The sequence below is a fragment of the Rhinoderma darwinii genome, chromosome 9, assembly GCF_050947455.1.
Source record: "Rhinoderma darwinii isolate aRhiDar2 chromosome 9, aRhiDar2.hap1, whole genome shotgun sequence".
NCBI classification, from domain to species: domain Eukaryota; kingdom Metazoa; phylum Chordata; class Amphibia; order Anura; family Rhinodermatidae; genus Rhinoderma; species Rhinoderma darwinii.
Window position 1 is genome coordinate 57,898,846 of NC_134695.1, and position 21,015 is coordinate 57,919,860.

Sequence of the window (21,015 nt, forward strand, 5' to 3'; positions counted from 1 at the left end):
TCATTTTGATAAATTGAGGTAATTCTGTATGAATCAACAGTAACAGTTCACACACAATTCAGGTTCTCCTGGAATTCTTAGTTTAATCATATTCCTTTTCTCGGCTGTAAGGATAAAAGGCTTTGCCTCCATGACAATGAACTGATTCCAACCTCGAACAAGACGTAAACACTACTTTAACGGACAATGGATGTCAATGTATGAAACACTGGATCAATTATATTTATGGGTCTAGGCTTTTATTTTTTGGATTCACATCAGAGTGGCCAGTCAAGTATGAAATTATAAAATGTTACAAACTTACTCGCTTTTTTGTCTTTTGACCAGAAATTACCAAGGACATCTCTTGAGTGAAAAGAGTTTTAACTAAGTTTATTTCTGTCTTTTAATTGGTTGCACTAGAATGTTTGATAAAATCACAATTTAAAACGTAAGCAATTCTATTATTATTATTTTTTTTGCATAAATTATTAGTATATGCGAATTTAATAAACTTTGTAATATATCTTTTTTATTGGAAAGTGCCATCTTCCTCACCTTCCAGCAGCCTGCAGTTCCCCTTTCTCTGTCTGCAGGCTCTATGTAAACCTCCTCAGACCACAACAAAGCCATCTAGTGTAAAACAGTAAATAGACAGAGAGGAGGGGGTGCAGCTGCAGCTTCTCCCTTAGGGCTCATTCAGACGAGCTTGTTCCTCGTCCATGTGCGGTCCGTTCAAATAACTCACAGCACACAAATCCATACATTTCAATGGGGCACACAGACATGAAATTCAGGAAATATGCTCTGTTTTTTGCGCACGCAAAATGGACAAGCTCGTGTGAATGAAGCCTTATAGTTTCCAAGATGAGCATGATGAAGAGAGGGGAGACATCTGATGGATAAGGAGAGCTTCAGAGCATACAGCATACTGTTTATACATTCAATTCAATAATAAAATAGTATGCAGTAAGCTCCCCCTAGTGGTTGCTGCAGTCGGGCAGAATGTAACTATTTAAGTAATTTTTTTTTCAAAGAATTTGGAGCTCTGTATTAGAAAAACTGAGCTCCACATGCTATAAAGATATATTAATTAATAAATGTAGCAGCACAGGTTTGTAGACCTAAAAAAAGACATGTTGTTAAAAGGTGAAAATTCAATTTAAGCAACTGGCCTTAAAAGAGGACCCGTCAACTCTTATGACAGGTCTGCTTTAGTAAATACTTGTATTCTCCATAATATAACTATTCTGGAGAATCTTTTCTTAGAACTCTGCGTGTTGTTCCTCTATTATTACTCCTAGAATTTTGAATAAATTGACAACTGGGTGTTACCAGTGGAGGTGTGTCCAATCAGTACACACAATGTTTAGATGGAGTAACAGAGGAACCGCACAACGCAGAGTTCTAAAAAAACATATTCAAGAATTGTTATTTTATGGAGGTCACAGGTATTTACTAAAACAGACATGTCGGGAGAGGTGACAGGTCCTCTTTAATACAGGCCATTGGTAGGGATGAAGTCTGTAATTTCACTGAATGCTTTGCTTAAAAGTTGGTGGAGGTTACAGTTTCAAGCAGTTTGTAAAGGAAAAATTAAATATGTCACATCACCTTGTTTTCCTCCTTGAGAGTTGACAACTGGTTTTCCAAACTTATAATGGTCTGAGTATGTCGTTGAATTAAAGTTTGCATGTTGCTCAATGCACTCAAATTCTCCTTTTTAAGAAAAAAAAACGGATTAGATTATAAGCAGATTGTCAACCTAAATTTATTTTTAGAAAAATTTGGTTAATAACACAGGGAGATGACTGCTGCAAAGTTTTTTCCTTTTGCTATAATTAGGACACGTACAGATGAGGAAAATAAAAAGAATTTGCGGCAAAATACACAGATTTTGCTACAGATCTTACTGCGGATTTGCCGCAGATTTCACCATTTGCATTGGCTGAAATCCTGGGGAGGGAAAAACCCCAAAAAACTCTGCAAGATTATAGGAATTCTGTGGATATGAAAATCCCATCCAGATGTATTGTACTATAAAAACCTGCCACATCTAAACATGGCCTTCACGAATTTTGAGGCAGATTTTGACCTGCCCACACTTTTTTGCAGCGTTTTTTGACGGTGGCCACTGAGTGCAGCGGGCAAAAAACTCCACGAAAACCGCATTCTCTGCCTCCCATTGATGTCAATGGGAGGTCAGAGACGGAAACTCGGGAAGAAAGAGCATGACACTTTTTTCCCTGCAAGCGTTTTTTTACACTCGCAGGAAAAAAAACTGCCTCATATTGAAATCAATGGGACGCGATTTCGGACGGCTTTTGGCGGTTTCCAACGCGTCAAAAACAGCGCCAAAAAACTGTGTGAACTAGCCCTATAGTAGAGGCGAGCGACTTTTCCACTGCATAGAATATAATCAGTGAATCAATTATATTATTCTCTTATAGTCAACAAAGCAAATTACAAAAATTTATCCTACTGCCCAGTATATGGCTAAAATATTTTTGGATGGTCAAAAATTATAAAACATTTATAACATTCAAAATTATCATGCAGTTCTGTGCAATTGATAGAAACTAATAAGGTGGCGAAAATAGAATAGAACATAGCAGCAGTACCAGGCATGGCCACAACTGTGTGTATGGTGCTGTGCATGAGCAAACAATGAAGGGGACGCGGGTTTCTTCATTATGCTTATCAGTGGGGGTCCTAGAAGTCTAACCCATACCGATCAAATATTGTCGGGATAGACTATTGCTATTAAAATTCCGGAAAAACCTCTTTAAAGTAGAAACACAGCAGGGAATGCCGTCCGAAATATTGCAATACATTGTGGTGCGTTTTTCTGGCGGTATTTCTGCTGCCTAAAGCAGTGCCGGCAAATTGTAAAAAAAATGTCATACTTTCCCTCTTCTCTGCGTGTAGGCCGTTGCGTGCCATGTGGCCGCTGCAGCGGTCACATGGGATGAAACATCATCCCAGGAGGCAGGACTGGAAAAGCAGGGAACTCTGGGTAAGTATAACTTTTTATTTCTTACTTGCTATTTCTTACTATTTTTGCAGCGGAATCGCTGTGATTGTGCCGCGAATGTCGAAACACACAATTCCCAATTTAAAGGGAAAACCCCAGAACAGAAGAGCTGCAATTCTGCAGCATTAATTGATATGCTGCGGTTGAAGAAACCGCATCGCAGGCCAATTTATTTGCGTTTTTTTTAAGCAGCTTTTTTCCGCTGTGTGGGGACAAGTTTTGTTGAAATCTCACCCACACTGCTGCTACGGTAATACGCTGCAGATTTTCAGCAATGAATCCGTTGCGGAAAATCTGCTGTGTTTACACAGTGTGTGTTCGTACCCTTAAGAAGTCAAAGATATATCTGAACAAGATGACAGAGCTGCCCAAATGGAACATACTCTGCACCTTCTAGAATGTCAACTGGCACTACATTAAACATTGTCAACATTGACTATCGGAAAATTAACACCCAACTAGAGGAGCAAAGTCCAAGATTTCCGTCATAGTTCGATCAACTAGATGCCTACTTTCTGTAATTCAAAAATCATCTTAAAAGATCTGGATGACTAATCAGAATACAGTAGTGTTGCAGCTCAAATTAGAATGTGAAACAGGAGTATCGCCGCAAGCTCAGTGAAAGAACAAATTCTGCATCATTTGAAGCGTCAGGCCAAACAGATAACGGTCCAAATTTATCATGTCGTTTACGTGAGGTTTTGGTGTAAGCTGTGACAAAAAGTCGCAAATCATGACATTCGACAAATTAGCTCTAAAATTTGCAACTTTTCTCATCGCTCTTAAAATTTAAAAGTGATGCGAAAAGTAGGCGGTCTCCAAGAAGGTTTAGTAAAATGTATTATGTATAAAGCCTGAAAATGGCGCAAAATTTTTTGCGAATCTACTTCTTCCTCTCAGACAGTGCAAAACGCGCCAAATTTATTAAGAGGCATCATCCTTTTCATAAATTTGTGGCGTAACTCACGCCAACTATCTCCAGTACGAAGACTGGTGTTAGGTACGCCAGTCTTAGTAAATGTAGGTCAATGTATTATGAAATAGAGAAAGCCAAAGATTGGCTTTACCACAAGATCCAGCGATTATTAAGACCGCTGATCTCCCGACTGCACAAGACGAGGAAGATTAAAATTGGCGCCTATAAGAAGGAAGTGGAAAAGATCAGAGATGCCAAATGTGTCATCAGTAAACTAGAAGTGGCGAGATACCTCATCACCCAGGGGGAGAAGAACATATTCCTGAAGGAATAAAAAAGCAAAATCGAAAAATTTCAGGTGAGTCTTAAAGGGAACTGAATAGTTTTTTTTTTATATTATTACTATAAATGTTTAGAAATACATTAAAACTCGCCACTCAAGTCATTTGGGACCTTCTCTAGGGGTGAATATGCACTGCCAAAGTGTATTAGTGATGTGATACCGGAAACACGAGCCTCGGATGTCCATGTGACAAACTCTGTAGCTGGAAGTAGCCATTATGATGGCCTACGCCAGAGGGAGAAAAAACGGAAAGAGAAAGTCTGCACTTAGAAGATCCTGGTGGTGAGTGATAAAATTATTTGTTTATTTTGCCTTTGACTGCACCTGATCTTTATTGTATTCAGGCACTGTATGGTGGTATCATTTGGCCACTGTATGGCTGTTGTTGCCCATGCGTTCTGGGACATGAATATGGAACAAAGCGAAGGCAGGAAAATTTACAGCCAAGTACTGAGCTGTCCACCTATCCCGCCTCTATACTTGAAGCCCACCATAAGAAAATGGCTGCACATGCCTATACAATTACCCCAGAAAACATGCGTTTTTCATCGAACTCATATATTCTACAGAAAACAAACTAACAGTTTATTGTTGTGTAGAAAATATATAACTACCGGAATAGCATTGCAGACAATAAGTAGACACACTTTTGGGGTTTTACCTGCTTTCGTTCTCTCATATTGGCATTTACTTCCATCAGTTTTTTATTTATTTCTGTTTCCTGTCAAAGGATAAATAATATTGTTAATAGTTCACGATTATACAATACAAATTAACGGTACAGTTTTTAAAGGAGTAGAAAATATCTAAAAAATATTAGCGAATACTTTATAGTGCCTATTTTGCTAGTGATTGTTTTTTTTAGAAAAAAATAAAAAGGACTGCAACATTTCTGAATTGCAGAGGAAGTCATGTGACAGTGGCAAAAGCAAAAGTAATTTGTTTATATCTCACAGTTTAAAATTAAAAAAAAACATGCAAGTGTATGCTTAAGTCGAAACGTTGCGTGCATTTTTTTTTGGGCTGTGTTAATATACACTTGGATGCTGTCACAAATTCACAGATTCAGAGACCCCCACCGATCGTTAAAACAAAGGCGGCAGATGCGCTTGGGTGAGCACTGTGCCGCTTAGTTTCTGATCGGCTTTCCTCGGAAAGCCGAGCAATCGGTGTACGAACACATAGATCAGAAACTAAGCGGCACAATGCTCACCCGGGCACTTCTGCCACTTTGTTTTAGTGATCGTGGGGGTTTCAGTGCTCGGACCCACACCAATCAAAACTTCTGACAGGTTACCGATCCAATTCTAGTTTTGGCTAAAAAAAAAAAAAAAAAAGCATGCAAAATCTGCACTGTGAGAACCTAGCCTTAGTGTCAAGACTCTTCCTATAACCAGTATGGCACATCTCCAGCACATTATAGCCATACCTGTTTGTAAATCAAAGGCTAGCTTTTTACTTTTAGTGGATCCGGATTGCAAATTACATGCATCTAGATAACAACAAGCTGCATACAGTACAATGTATTTAATACTATACCTTGCAAAAATGTCAATGTAATATTCCCAGAGTGAACTCAGACTACAATCAGGGATAATAGAAGTTCACTAGAAGTGATCATGAAATGTTCTATAAGAGAAGATGTGTCCAAATCGGAGACAGTGATGCATTTCTCTGATATGACGTTTCTGTATTTCTTAACATGTGTTTAAGAACATAAAAAATGTACTTGGCAAATATCTCTCTGGGAAAAGAGAAGATCATGTTTCCCTTTCTAGCATGAAAGTGCCGCTTTAAACATCCAACAATTACCAGAACCATTTTACTGTGCAGACACCATAACAACATAAGGAGATACATTAACAGAACGGATGCAATCAATTTGTAACAACTATCAGAAATATGTTTTAATTCCACATCATACTGAATGCCTGGAATTCTATGGGAAGATGCATTACATTCATTTTTATTCCTACCGTTTGAAGTCTTTCTTTCAGCTCTTTCACGTGCTGTTCTTTTTCAGAAAGGCTGATGTTCTCCTCATCTGCTCTTTGCTTATAAGTCACTTTATAATTCAGAAATTCATAAGACAGTTTCTTCAACTCCTTCAAAAAGAAATTTCTTGTATCATATCAGAACAGTGCCTATTTGAGAATATACTGGCCAGTAAACGCCTCTCTAAATACATTGCAATATCAGTGGATTCAATTGCATATACTACATAAAAATAAAATCTTAAAGTGAATGTCCACCATCGATCACCATTATGTATTTAATTTAAATAGGTTCAGAAATCACCACCAATTCATTTGTCAATAATGCTTCCGCGTGGTTGGAGATGAGTCTTTTTTCCAATACAGAGCTCTCAATCCGACATAAACTAAGTTAAAACATTCTGGATGCCAGCAGGCACCACTAGGGGGAGCTTAGGAGCTTGCTGCATACTGTTTATACATCAAACTCAATAATAAAAAAAAGTATGCAGTAAGCTCCTGAGCTCCCTCTAGTGGTAGCTGCAGGCAGCCAGAATGCTATGCTTACAAATTAATCAGTACAGAATGTTGAACATCAAAATGACATGGTGTTTAATGGTAAAAATAGAATAGCGCATTATTTCAACAATTTATGCAGACATTTCTTATATTAGAACAAACATAAATAAATATTATTCAACTGTTCCCCACACAAAAAAATTAGCAAAGTATTTCTTTTAAGAACTAGAATAAGGGTATATTGCTATAGGTCAGTGCCTCACAAACTGTGGGGCGCCTTAAAGTCACCGAAGACAGTTTCATTGTCCTGTGACAACGCTTCTGTCTTGGCAGAAATTATCTATCACAGATTGCTTCATCCAGGAAGGCGTTCTCTTGTACAATATTGCACAGTAACTTCTTTCTTGTGGTAGAAGGATAGAGAAGTTAAAAGGGTCTACATTTACTAGTTTACATTTTTTTCCTATACCCCATTCAGGAATTAATGAGTTAATAGAGGGGGTTCACTGTTCAAGAAGGACCTGTTTTGTCCTGCATTATACGTACAACCAATTGATTTTGAATAGACACTGTGTAATGCTTAGATTCCCATGTGGTGGTGCTGCAGGGAAATTGAACACCTGCTGCCAGATTTCCAGAGAGATTACAGCTGATCGCTAAGGGTTCCAGCAGGGGGACACTTTATGATTCGCTTGTTATCAAGGGAATCCTCTAATAAGAAGGGATTGTTCAAGGTGGAGAATCCCTTTAAATTACTAGGGGCACTGTGACTGTTACAGGATGTTCTGTGGCTGGTACTGGGAGAATTGTGGCTGCATTGTCGCCAATCTACAAGTCTCTCTTTTTGCATGAAAATCGATGGTGAGTTTTAAGCACCACCATGATTTTGGTGATGGTGAGGCCCCAGAAGCAGAAAGTTTCAGAAATCCTACTTTAGGCTATTTTACGTGATGATAAAAGTGATTTCGGTCACGCTAAAAGTCTATCAAATTTGAAAACATAAATCCAGTTTTATACCTTTTAATCCCGACATCCCCATGTTTATGAAAGTGCAAATCAGCCAAGTGTGTGCTTATAACAATAGGGTTAAGCCACTGGCGTAGCTATAGGGGTCGCAGCGGTCGCAATTGCGACCGGGCCCCGAAGCCAGGGGGGCCCATGGCCCCCCGCACCACATCAATAAAAAGTTACTATAGTAACTCGGGCCGCGGGCCCCTGTTACTATAGTAACATACTTTACTTACCTTCCTGTTTCCGGATCGCAGCGGAGGCCCTGACGTCAAGCGCTGTGCGCAGCGCATGACGTCACAGCGCTATGCCGCCGCGCACAGCATCGAGACTACAGAACTCCCGCCGCGGCCGAAGAGGAAGGTAAGGTTAGCCCTGACTGGCGGGGTCCGACTCCCGGGACCCGCCAATCAGCTGTTTTGAAGGGGCCGCAGCACTCGTACGAGAGCTGCTCCCCTTCATTCCTGTCACTTCATTCCGGTCACACTGTGAATCGGTGTCGGCGATTCACAGTGTGGGCGAGTAGTGAAATGAAGGGGAAGCAGCTCTCGTACGAGTGCTGCGGCCCCTTCAAAACAGCTGATTTGCGGGTCCCGGGCGACACATCAGCTATTGATGGCCTATCCTGTGGATAGGCCATCAATGTTTAGGGACTGCACAACCCCTAAGCCTACGATGTAGCAGGCTTAGGGGGCCCATGAGAAAGGATCACAGATTGTGTGATCCTGTCTGCTGGGCCCTGTATCTAAGCCAATCACATGGTAGGCTTAGATACATGGCCCATGCGTGATCCTGTCTGCTGGGCCCTGTATCTAAGCCTACCACACTGTAGGTTTAGATACAGGGCCCCAGCACACAGTAATCTTATACTGTATAAGATTACTGTCTGCTGGACCCTGTATATAAGCCTACGTTGTGGTAGGCTTAGATACAGGGTCCCACAGATAGTATCACACATGGGCCCTGTATCTAAGCCTTAGGGTATGTGCACAGACACTAATTACGTCCGTAATTGACGGACGTATTTCGGCCGCAAGTACCGGACCGAACACACTGCAGGGAGCCGGGCTCCTAGCATTATAGTTATGTACGATGCTAGGAGTCCCTGGCTCGCTGCAGGACAACTGTCCCATACTGTAAACATGTTTTCAGTACGGGACAGTTGTCCGGCAGCGAGGCAGGGACTCCTAGCGTCGTACATAAGTATGGTGCTAGGAGCCCGGCTCCCTGCACTGTGTTCGGTCCGGGACTTGCGGCCGAAATACGTCCGTCAATTACGGACGTAATTAGTGTGTGTGCACATACCCTAACACATGTGTTACTAATCATTTTTTGTGTGTTTTCTTACAGGTTCGGTCGTTGGACTACGGCGGATTCCAGGACTACTTCGATGACAGCTTTTTTTTTATTAATAAAATGGTTAATGAGGGTTGTGTGGGTTTTTTTTTTATTTGAATAAAATATTTTTTCTATGTCTTTGTGTTTTTTTTTTAAACTATATTACTACCGCCTTAGTAATGGCCGCCGGCTGATTGACAGCATCCATTGCTAAGGCGGGGCTTAGTGTTAGCCGGTGCAGAGGTGAACACTAACCCCCTTTATTACCCCGGTACCCACCGCCACCAGGGGTGCTGGGAAGAGCCGGGTACGATCCAGTACCTGACCATCTGTAGTGATGGTCGGCCACTGGGGTGGCCGCAGGCTGGTATTATCAGGAGGGGAAAGGCCAAAAACAGTGGCCCTTCCCATCCTGGTAATGCTGCCTGCTGCTGCTTTATTGTATCTGGCTGGTTATGAAAATGGGGGGGGCCCCACGTCATTTAAAAAAAAAATAATTGGAAAGAACGATGTCGGGTCCCCCCCAATTTTCATAACCAGCCAGATACAACACAGCAGCAGCAGGCAGCATTACAAGGGTAGGAAGGGCCACTGTTTTTGGCCTTCCCCAGCCTAATACTACCAGCCTGCGGCCACCCCGGTGCCTGCCCGTCACTACAGATGGTCGGGTACTGGTTTGTACCCGGCTCTTCCCAGTACCCCTGGGTGTAGCCTCTGCACCGGCTAACATTAAGCCTCGCCTTAGTAATGGAGGTTGTCAATCAGCCGGCGGCCATTACTAAGGCGGTGATAATAAAGTTTAAAAAGATACAAGCACATAGAAAAAATATTTTATTGAAATAAAAAAACACAACCCTCATTAACCCTCATTAACCCTCATTTATGGAGAATAAAAAAAACGCCGTCATTGAAGTCCTCGAATCCGAAGTCCAACAACCGAACCTGTAACATAACACAAACACACAAAAATAATCAGTAACACATAAAGAAGCAAAATTATTATTCTTACCTATCCTGGGTCCAGCGCTGGAGACGCAATGTCAGCGAGCTGGGCCCTGTATCTAATCCAATCATGTATGATACTGTCTGCTGAGCTGTGTATCTAATCCAATCATGTGTGATACTGTCTGCTGGGCCCTGTATCTAATCCGATCATGTGTGATACTGTCTGCTGAGCCACTGTATCTAATCCTATCATGTGTGATACTGTCTGCTGAGCCACTGTATCTAATCCTATCATGTGTGGTACTGTCTGCTGAGCCACTGTATCTAATCCTATCATGTGTGATACTGTCTGCTGAGCCACTGTATCTAATCCTATCATGTGTGGTACTGTCTGCTGAGCCACTGTATCTAATCCTATCATGTGTGGTACTGTCTGCTGAGCCACTGTATCTAATCCTATCATGTGTGATACTGTCTGCTGGGCCACTATCTAATCCTATCATGTGTGATACTGTCTGCTGAGCTGTGTATCTAATCCTATCATGTGTGATACTGCCTTCTGAGCCACTGTATCTAATCCTATCATGTGTGATACTGTCTGCTCAGCCACTGTATCTAATCCTATCCATAGTTTATAGGGTCGTAGTGCTATAGATATGCTATTCTGTCTCATATACACACTTTTTTTTGGGGCGGACACATATGTATTGGGGCTATTTCCCGGACATTTTAAGCCCTGAGGGTATGTTCACACGGCAGCGTCCGTTACGGCTGAAATTACTGTGCTGTTTTCAGGAGAAAACAGCACCGTAATTTCAGCCGTAATGGCATGTGCAGGCGTCTTTTGCTGCGTCCATTACGGAAGTAATTGAAGCTGGTTTTCCATGGAGTCCATGGAAAACGGCTCCATTTACGTCTGAAGAAGTGACAGGCACTTTTTTACGCGCCGCCTTTTGACAGCGGCGCGTAAAAAAAAATGACCGTCGGCACAGAACATCGTAAGACCCATTCAAATGAATGGGCAGATGTTTGCCGACGCTTTTGAGCCGCATTTTCGGACGTAATTCAATGCTAAAACGCCCAAATTACGTCCGTAAATAGTGTGTGTGAATCCAGCCTTAGTGACGCCCTGGCTGCTGGTGCTGCATTGTTGGGTCACTTAGGAGACCCAGCGATGCAGCTGAAAGCGGACCGGCGGCCATGAGAAGTTTGCGGGGGGGGCCCAGTAAGAATTTTTGCATCGGGGCCCATGAGCCTCTAGCTACGCCCCTGGGTTAAGCTAATTCTTCCTTCTGAACCACACACTTCGTAAAAGTTTCACATTGTGCCTGGAATCCATCTTTACTAAATTGCTTGCTGTATAGGACCTTTAGAGTTGTAATAGGGCTATGCTGAATACAGAAGCAACAAAAGTAGGGACTGTGTGAAGAGTGCTGGAGGGGGGACCAGGTGAATCAGCACAAATAAAAGAGAAAAGACTAGAATGAACAACATGACAAACATGCACAAGTGAGTTCAGTCTGTCTGTAGATTTTATTTAAACTGGGAGGCCTATTTTAATTATGATGTGACTATATGAACAAAAAGTATCAGTGGACCAAGCAAGTGGAACAGGAAATATCTAAAGACATTCAGTAATGATTTGCAGTTTGTTTAAAGATTAATACTACTTAAAAAGGTAAACAGGCTTCAACGTCATATATCATATTAAGCAATTGCCTATTATCAATACAAACATAATAGATTTATTGGACTGTAAAGAATATAGAATGTATCGGATGAGAAACTTTAGAAAATAAGTTAATGAAACGCTGCTAGCGCTGGAGATACTTTCATCTCTTTAAATAAGTTAAAGAGTCTTCAGCCATAAATATTGTGCCCTTCTCTTGCTCACCCCTCTCTCTTCCCTTACAGGGGTAGTCTGTTTTCTATCTCTCTCTCCTTGAGTGCTCTGACATCCACCCAGACAAATAGCAGAGGTTATGAATGCTGTTTGACGATAGTATCAAGAATTCTGCATAATGCCACAGTGGTAACCAAGCATTTAGTGTAGTAATAGTTTTATCTAGCCACAAAGTTTGGTCTGTTTAACTTTTCTCCACAAAACTGGAATTCCATCTTATCACAGACCTGTGGCTCAACTGTTCTGGACAGAATCAAATAATGATATAAAGTAAAATAAAGATAGCACGATGGCTAAATATTCATAAACACTGGGTTCAGACTATACTTAATACAACATTACCTTTACACGTGAGTGTGTAAATAAGTACGAGAGTGATAAAAAATAAAGCCGCATAAATCCAAGTCTTATGTGTAAGAAACAAGATTTTAGAGAAGACAAAAAAGTTTTATACACGACGTTCTTATTCCTAATTTTATACAAAACTCATGTAAATACTGTTCTAGCGTATGTTTTATATGTTTAATCACTGCACATAAAGATATATAATTGTAGTGAAATCCACAATATGAAAGGGAATTCCCGAAATTACTTTTTATAAATGTTATAAAATCTAAACTATAGGGGTCCGACTACTAGGACCTGCACGGATCCTCGTAATAGGCTAGTGTCAGCGAGAGGAGGCCATGCATCTAATTTGTATTGCTGGAGATGGGTTATTGGTCCAGAGACATTCTGGCTGCAAATACTGGAGTTGGGAAGCACCCCCCCCCCCCTAAGATTAGGCCTCTGCTTCTGGATTAACACTGCAGGCTAATACAGTGGCAGACATTGACAGCAGAGGGAGACATTGACAGCAGAGGGAGACATTGACAGCAGATGGCCCACGTGTAAGTAGAGTATATGGGCCCCTCCCGCTATAATAGGTCATCCTAGAGCACAATCTGATGCCTAATCCGTCAGTAATTATGAGCCATTGTCATTAGCTCAGTCCCTTATATGCAATCTAATAGACAGCAGGAAAATGCTTTTAAGATGGCATTTGGCCCCCTTACCTATCCGGCATCTGCACAGGTTGAAGATATGGTAAATCTTCAACTTGACTAATAGGTTGAACTAGATAGGCTTATGTCTCCCTTCAACCTTGCTTACTATCTATGGTAACTCTCCGATAAAATGAGTGGTTATGGAAAGTTAGTCCTTTGTAACATCTGTAATGCTTATTCATTTCAATGATGTCAATTATATCAGGTATCTCCTTAAAGCCATGTTTACCATGTAATGTTTTAACATTTCATGGTAACGTTTCTTAACATGGTCGGAGATTAGTCTTTTTTCCGATATAGCGCTTCAAATCCCTGACATAGACTAAGTTAAAATGTTTAGGAAGTTTAGGATGCTGAGAATGCAGTGACGAGGAAGAGACAAACCACATGCATGTTCACAACTACAGAGTACGTAAAGTGGATGCACTGAAAGATGAGGGGGCAGAAAATAGGGGGCAATATAACAGGTGTGTTCTGACATTTTGAATCTAAAGGGATTTGTAGGATGACCCCTTTAAGATTTCATGGTCTCATCAGGGTATTGATTTTACCTTGTGATTGCCAACCTTATTATCTTGCCACTCTCAGGGAACTTTTACTTTCATGCTTAACTCAAAGAAACTCGATGTAAGGGCAGGCAAAGCATTCTATAATCTAGATGGTCGTTTGTGGACTGCTTTGCCTGCCCCCATGCCAAACACCTTGAGCAGGGAACCCTGGCTGGAAAACTGTAGCTCTACTCCCTCATAATGACTCATCTGGTGGAATACTTCTACAACCTAACAAATTATACATCATCACTTTCTGACAACCTAAAGGGGTTTTCCGAGTGATTTAAAAAGTTAGCCAATGTAGGAGCGACGCAAATAAAAAAAAAAAAGCCATTACTTACTTCACAGATCCCCATCGTTCCAGCTCCGTTCCTCCCAGCCGCTGTTTATTGACATAGCTGCAGTGATGAGATGTCCATGTACTCACGTGATCGTTGCAGCCAAGTACTGGTCTCAGCGATCCTGTGCCGCATACTCACTGAGACCAGTGATTGGCTGCAGCGATCATATGGCTATACAAGCACATCATCGCTGAAGCTATGTCAATACACAGCGGCGGGGAGGAACGGAAGGGGTGGTGCCGGAACGACGGGGATCTGTAAGGTGAGCAATTATAGATGTACGATGAAGGTTAAAAGATTCCCACAGTACGGCGCTGATGCTCCTGAGTGTAAAATAAAAAAAGCAAGCTCCTTGGATCTAAAGCCGCTGGCTGGGCATCGATAAATCCACGACTGATGCAAGATAAATCTTGATTATTTATTGTGTTTTTTTCAAACAAATAATACATTTGAAAGTAACTGCTACGCGTTTCTAAACCGAAGCGGTAATAGAATGACTTACATAAAAATAGAAATTCAAGATAATAAATTTTCTAAAATCTATAATTTAAGGTTAAAAGGAATTATATTCAACTAACATAATGAAAGATATACACGAGCTACCTAAATTGATTTCAGTTTAGAGATCCCAGCGTCTCTGGGGGAACTTTATATAGACGATAAAAAAATCATTAGGGGATTAGTATTGGAGTTGATTCTGCAGTATCTTTCAAGGAAGCAACAGTTGTGCTAAATATATCAAAGGGGACACGGCGTTATCTCTTATTGAACAGAGATATAGATCATAAGTTATCTCAAACGAGCCACAATTTGCTCCAGAATACATCATATGGCATTACGGGAGGCACCTCGGAGAGAGAAAGAAATGTATAGAAGGGGAGAATATTGTCAATTGGACATCCAAAAACTAAAGCAAGGTGGAGCTGTCTTTCCAGGATAGAGCACCTGAAAGACAGCTGCATCTTGCTTTAGTTTTTGGATGTCCAATTGACAATATTCTCCGCAACATTATATGCATATACATTTTTGCCTCGACATAGTTGTATAAGGTCTTGTTTTTTGCTGTACAAGTTGTAATTTTTAATAGCACCATTTTTGGGTACATACAATTTATTGATGAACTTTTATTAACTTTTTTTTGGGGGGGGATAGAAAAAAACCAGCAATTTCGCCACACTTTTTTGCGTCATAAATTTACGCCGTTTACCGTGTGGTATAAATAACACAATAACTTTATTCAGCGGGTTGTTACGATTGCGACGATGGCAAATTTGTATAGTTTTTGTATGTTTTACTACTTTTCCACAGTAAAAACACTTTTTTTTTCAAAATTATTTGTTTTTGTGTCTCCATATTTGAAGAGCCGTAACGTTTTTATTTTTTCGCCGATGCAATTGTAGGAGGGCTTTTTTTTTGCGGGACGACATGTAGTTTTTATCGGCACCATTTTGGAGTAGATGCGACATTTTGATCACTTTTTATCACATTTCTTTTAAGGCTAGATTCAAAGAAAACAGCAATTTTTGCATGGTTTCTTATTTTATTTTTTACGACGTTCACCGTGCGGGTTAAATGATGTAATAACTTTATAGTTGGGGTCGTTACGGACACGGCGATACCAAATATGTGTAACGTTTTTACTTTATATAGTTTTTTAATAATAAAGCAGTGTGTAAGGGGGGAAAAGTGGGTTATTAATTTTTTTTCCACTTTTTATTAAACTTTTTTACTAGTCCCATTAGGGGACTTCACTATGCGATTATCCGATCGCATTTATAATACACTGCAATACTTCTGTATTGCAGTGTATTATGCCTGTCCGTGTAAAACGGACAGGCATCTGCTAGGTCATGCCACAGGCATGATCTAGCAGGCATTCATTACAGGCAGACCTGGGGGCCTTTATTAGGCCCCGGCTGCCATCGGAGATGCAGACATTCGGCGATCTTATCGCCGGGTGTCAGTGGGATGAGAGGGAGCTCCCTCCCTCTCTCCAAAACCACTCAGATGCGGTGCACGCTATTGAGCACCCCATCTGAAGGGTTAAATGAGTGAGATCGATACTAATATCGATCTCACCCGGTCGAGCAGGGACAGCCCCAGCCCTCAGCTACCTCTGGCAGCTGAGAGCAGGGAGATTTGACAGTTCCCTGCTCTGTTTACTTATTCCGATGCCGCGACGTAAAAAGTCTATTGCATGGAATAAGGCCCGTTAGTGACCGACGTAGAAACACTATGGGCCGGTCACTAATGGGTTAAATAACTCGGAAAACCCCTTTAACATGTTTTTTGCCACGTATGGAATACTATTCTGCACACACTGTGCAGGAGAAACTGTGAAGAGGCTAAAGCGTTAAACCAGCATTGTGGCCCCTTTATTCTCAGGATCGCTACATCAGTGGACCCCCCACTGATCAGAAGGTGATGGCATATCCTAGTGATATGTTACAACTTTGTTTGTTGGGAAAACCCCTTTAAACTAAAATAACTTAGTGAAGCAGACTGTTTTAAACCAACACTATTTTTAGAAATTTAAGGCTATGTTGCAGATTCTATTGAGTCAATGAAAAACGGCTCCAAAAACTGTCAAGAAGTGACATGCACTTCTTTTTTACAGGGCGTTTGTGGGCACAAAATTCAGTTTTTCCCATTGAAATCAATGGGCAGATGTTTGGAGTCGTTCAGCCCCCGTATTTTCAGCCGCTTTTCGGGGCGTTTATGGCCCGAAAAATGGCTGAAAATAAGCTGTGTGAACATAACCTAATCGTCCACTACTTTGAAAATGTTAAATTATTACACTACTATATGTGTACAAGCAGATGAAGCAATTATAATTAAACAATATTTATCCAAAATCTCGAAAACTTAACACACCTCGCTCTGATTAAAGCTCATAGCTATGTGCGCCAGGTGTCGACAGTTCAGTGGAATATTTCACACACTTTCTGGGTTTTACTGTTTGCTATACAGATCTATCCAAGCACTTAAAGCGAATCTCACATATATTTATAAGGGAAGCATAAAGAAATGACAGTCACGAATATTTCAGAGGTCTGTCACTTATTAGGTAAGTCGCTGTAGTTTAGGAGAACTGAGACTTTATAGTTTCTGATGTGATGCAGGGTTTGAGTCCAATGATATTCATATATTCATGCGCCCCCTCCAGTCGCTGATTGACACTTTTCTCCCTACGCACAATAATCAGCTGTTGGGGGGTGGGGGCAGCATGAAAATATAAATATCATTGGAACAAAGCCCTGCATCACATTAGGCAACTATAGAATGTAAGTTATCCTAAACTGCGGCGATTTACCTAATAAGTGACAGACAGCTGAAGTCTGCGTGTCTGTCATTTCTTCATGCTAACCTCAGACAGGGCAGCATAAATATATCACAGATTCGATTAAAAGTGAAATTATGTTTTTCAAATTAATAAAAAAATCAGTACTTATAATGGCAGAAAACACATTGACTTTAGACTAGTGGGTGCTCCCAATGGGCCCAAGCATGAGGTGACTCCTCCGTAAACATGTATGCTTAGATTTCCATTCTAGAAATTAAAATTTGACGCAAAATACTTTACTTCAACCTTGAAAATTAAAGTGGATCACCAGAATGGGTTACATGTGGTTTATAATCGTTCTATCCTTGTTGTAACGGAAATCAGCTCTGTTTGCACTGAATTACATGGCGAGTTTGTGGTGGGCTTATGCTTATACAGAACAACCAGTCAGAGGAAGAAGATCTGCAGTGTAAAGAATCAGGGAGGGACAGAGCCGCAGCCTGAACCTTTGATGGGACAGGAGTTGGATGGATGGGTCAGTCTCCCATTAGGTAAATGTCATCACTTCGTCCTTTTAAGCAGAACTAAATATAATATAATTGGCATGTACCAATGGTAGTGCTCATTCCAGGATAAGCAGTACAATCACAAAAATTGAGCCGTCTTCTTTTTCTCACCTAGGAATTAGTGGCTAATGTGGTCTGCCAACAACTATACGTAACCGATTGAGCACAAATCCTAATTAAGATGAAGGAATGCACCGATGAAATACTGTACATATGTGTATGAGAAGTTTAACCATTTCCAGATATCCACCGTATATATGCGGCGAACATCGGGTGGGGGGGGTGGAGTATGGAGCGGGCTCACAGGCTGAGCCCGCTCCATAGAACAAGTGTGTCGGCTGTGTGTTACAGCTGACACTTCAGGATAACGAGCTGGATCCCGCTAGTTTAACCCGTTAAATGCTGCGGTCAATAGTGACTGCGGAATTTAAATGACTAGCAACAGGGGGCAGACCCCTGTAACGTTGCAACGGCCCCCCGGACGTGAACGCATGGTGTCGTTGGTTGGCATGGCAGCCTGGGTGCCTGATTAAGGCCCCCAGGTCTGCCATCTTTATAGGAGTGTGTTAGTACCACGATATACTGCAATACATTAGTATTGCAGTACATCATGCGAGCGATCCAACCATCGCAGGTTTAAGTAAAAAAAAAAAAAAAAGAAGTAAAAAAAACTGTAAAACAGAATACAATTTAAATAAAAAAAAAACAAAAAACACCTTTTCTCGTTTTCCCTCAAGCACAACGTAAAAAAATGAAAAATTAACATAACTGGTATCGACGCGTCCGTAAAAGTCTGAGCCATTACAATATATCATTATTTAGTGCGCACGGTAAACGTCGTAAAACATAAATAAAAAACTACAGAAACGCTGTTTTTTGGTCACTTTATCTCCCACAAGAAAAAACATTATAAAAAGTGATCAGAAAGTCTCATGCCCCCCAACTACAGCTCACCCCGAAAAAAACTCAGCCCTCACACCACTCAATTGACAGAAAAATAAGAAGTTATGGCTCTCAGAGTATGGTCGACAAAACTCACATTTTATTTTTAACTATCAGATTTTTCCTTGTAAAAGTAGGAAAACATAAAAAAAACGTTAGCAATTTTGTATCGCCGTAATCGTATTGACCGTATTGATCGTAACGTTAACATGTTTACCGCATGGTGAAGGCTGTAAAAACAAAGCTCCCCAAAAGATTGAGGAATTGCTGTTTTTTTCTTATTCTACCCCACAAATATTTTTTTTACCAATTTCCCAATACATTATTTGGTACAATAAATGGTGCTCTGAAAATCTACAACTCATCTTGCTAAAAACAAGCCCTTATACGGCAATATTGATGGAAAAAACAAAAGTGAAAATCTGAAAAAATGGCTGTGGCAGGAAGGGGTTAATGATGACATTTCTAGCAAGTTCATTATTTACTTGGCTTTTACCTCTTTTAGATGTTCGATCTCGTTCTTTTTTTGGTTAATTTCAATGTTCACCTTTTTATTGTTTTGAATTGCTGTCTGGACTGAAAAAATAAATAGAAGAAAACCACAAATTCAACTCGGTCAGAAACGGTTCAGTTTTCTGATACATAAATAAGGCTTTGCTCACATCTGCGTCGGGTTCCGTTAGTGGGTTCCGTTAGACCTTTCCGTCAGGGGAACCCACCAATTAGAAACCATAGCTTTCTGTTAGCATTACCATTAATTTCCATGGTAATGCTTCCCTTGCTAATGGTTTCCACTTGTCTCTGTTCTGTAAGGTCTCGGTTTTTATTTGTTTTTTTGCACGGAATCAATAGCGCAGTAGACTACGCTATTGATTCCATTAAAAAAACGTAAACTTTACGGAACAGAGTCAAATGGAAACCATTAGCAACGGACGCATTACCAATGAAAAAAATGGTAATGCTAATGGAAAGCTATGGTTTCCCTTTGTGGGTTACCCTGATGGAAAGGTCTGGCGGAACCCTCGAACAGAAGCCCGACACAGATGTGAACGAAGCCTTAAAGTTACAATTCATATGACGACGAGGTAACAAAGTATTTCACTTGAAAGGCTTAAATATGTTGTATCTGCAAAAAAAAGAGCCCCAGGAAATTATTTTAGAAGGTTCTCAACTATGTGATACTAGTATGTAATAACTGTGTGGTTAAAAAAAATCATTTAGGGTTGTCTCACAATTAAATATTAAAATTCTCGGTTAGATTACACAAAGCATAAAAATGTCTTCATTAATTAGAATCATTTAAAAAACAATAAAACATTCCTACGTGTAGATATGAAAACAACGTGTCCAGGTGAAAACAAGCTGCTTCTATTGCGCCAATTTTTATTGGCTGGCCTGCATAAAAGGTAGGAATTAGTTTGCCGCGTGTGTACAAGAAGATCCAGGCAGGGAGATTGAGCTACTGAGCATGTGTGACCACCAGCACTGGACACATTAGGTGGATGTTCTGAGAGGGAATCAAAATAAAACTACGGGGCACCATAACCAATATTTAACAATATCTAGACATATATGAATTTGTGAAATTGTTCTTTTTTGCGTTATCTATAAAAAAAAAATTATATTAAAAATTGTAGGACAAACTCTTTCAGGCCAATCAACTGACAATCATACTCCTTTATTTATGGGATTACTTCTCAAAAGTAGATCCTCTACATACACAATGGATGAGACAACATATAGATAGAAAAGGAAAAATAATCTTTCATAACCAAGGTTAATACAGAGGAAGGTGTAGAATCCCTATAATGCATGGGCCTAATTTTCCCGGAAAAGGAAAAAAATCCTTTCTGACCCCTAGTGATGATTAGACACAATATTTTACATATATAATGCGCTGGTTTTCCTCAAGCCTGACAGTTTACACTTTGGGGGCACCGCTCAAAATGTTGTAAATGTGCTCTAAAATTTCTAAATTGCCCGCAGCAGTTTCAGCCCCAAAACCTGACAGCTTAGGGCCCGTTCACATCACTGTTCGTTTCCGCTGATGGGTTCCGTTTGAGGTTTCCGTCGGGTTAACCCCTCAGCGGAAAGTCAAAATGGAAACCTCAGCTTCCGTTTCTCCCACCATTGAACTCAATGGTGACGGAAACCTAGCTAATGGTTTCCGTCTGTCACCGTTGTGCCAGGGTCCAGTTGTTTTGTACGGAATCAATAGCGCAGTCAACTCGGTGATGTTAACACAGCCTTAGTCCAGGTCAGACATTTCTACACAAGCAAATGTAACATTTGTGCAACGTTTTACGACATGGTTGGCATAAGGATACA

At 40.6% G+C, this 21,015-nt stretch overlaps 1 protein-coding gene across 7 annotated transcripts in view; it reads right to left on the bottom strand.

Moving 5' to 3' along the window:
* The window catches only part of CCDC73 (coiled-coil domain containing 73), a 71,753-nt gene that overhangs the window by 15,498 nt on the left and 35,240 nt on the right, over positions 1–21,015 (bottom strand). For 6 of the 7 annotated variants that reach the window (XR_012850571.1, XR_012850572.1, XM_075837760.1 and 3 more), the window contains exons 9-12: positions 19,184–19,263; positions 6,249–6,377; positions 4,934–4,993; positions 1,594–1,698 (exon numbers count right to left, since the gene is read on the bottom strand). Coding sequence is in view for 5 of the 7 variants with exons in the window: in XM_075837760.1 (XP_075693875.1) it covers positions 1,594–1,698; positions 4,934–4,993; positions 6,249–6,377; positions 19,184–19,263 (374 nt within the window). In the remaining 2 variants the exon portion in view is untranslated. The remainder of the gene's footprint in view (positions 1–1,593; positions 1,699–4,933; positions 4,994–6,248; positions 6,378–19,183; positions 19,264–21,015) is intronic. The other variant, XM_075837764.1, reaches the window with a different exon arrangement.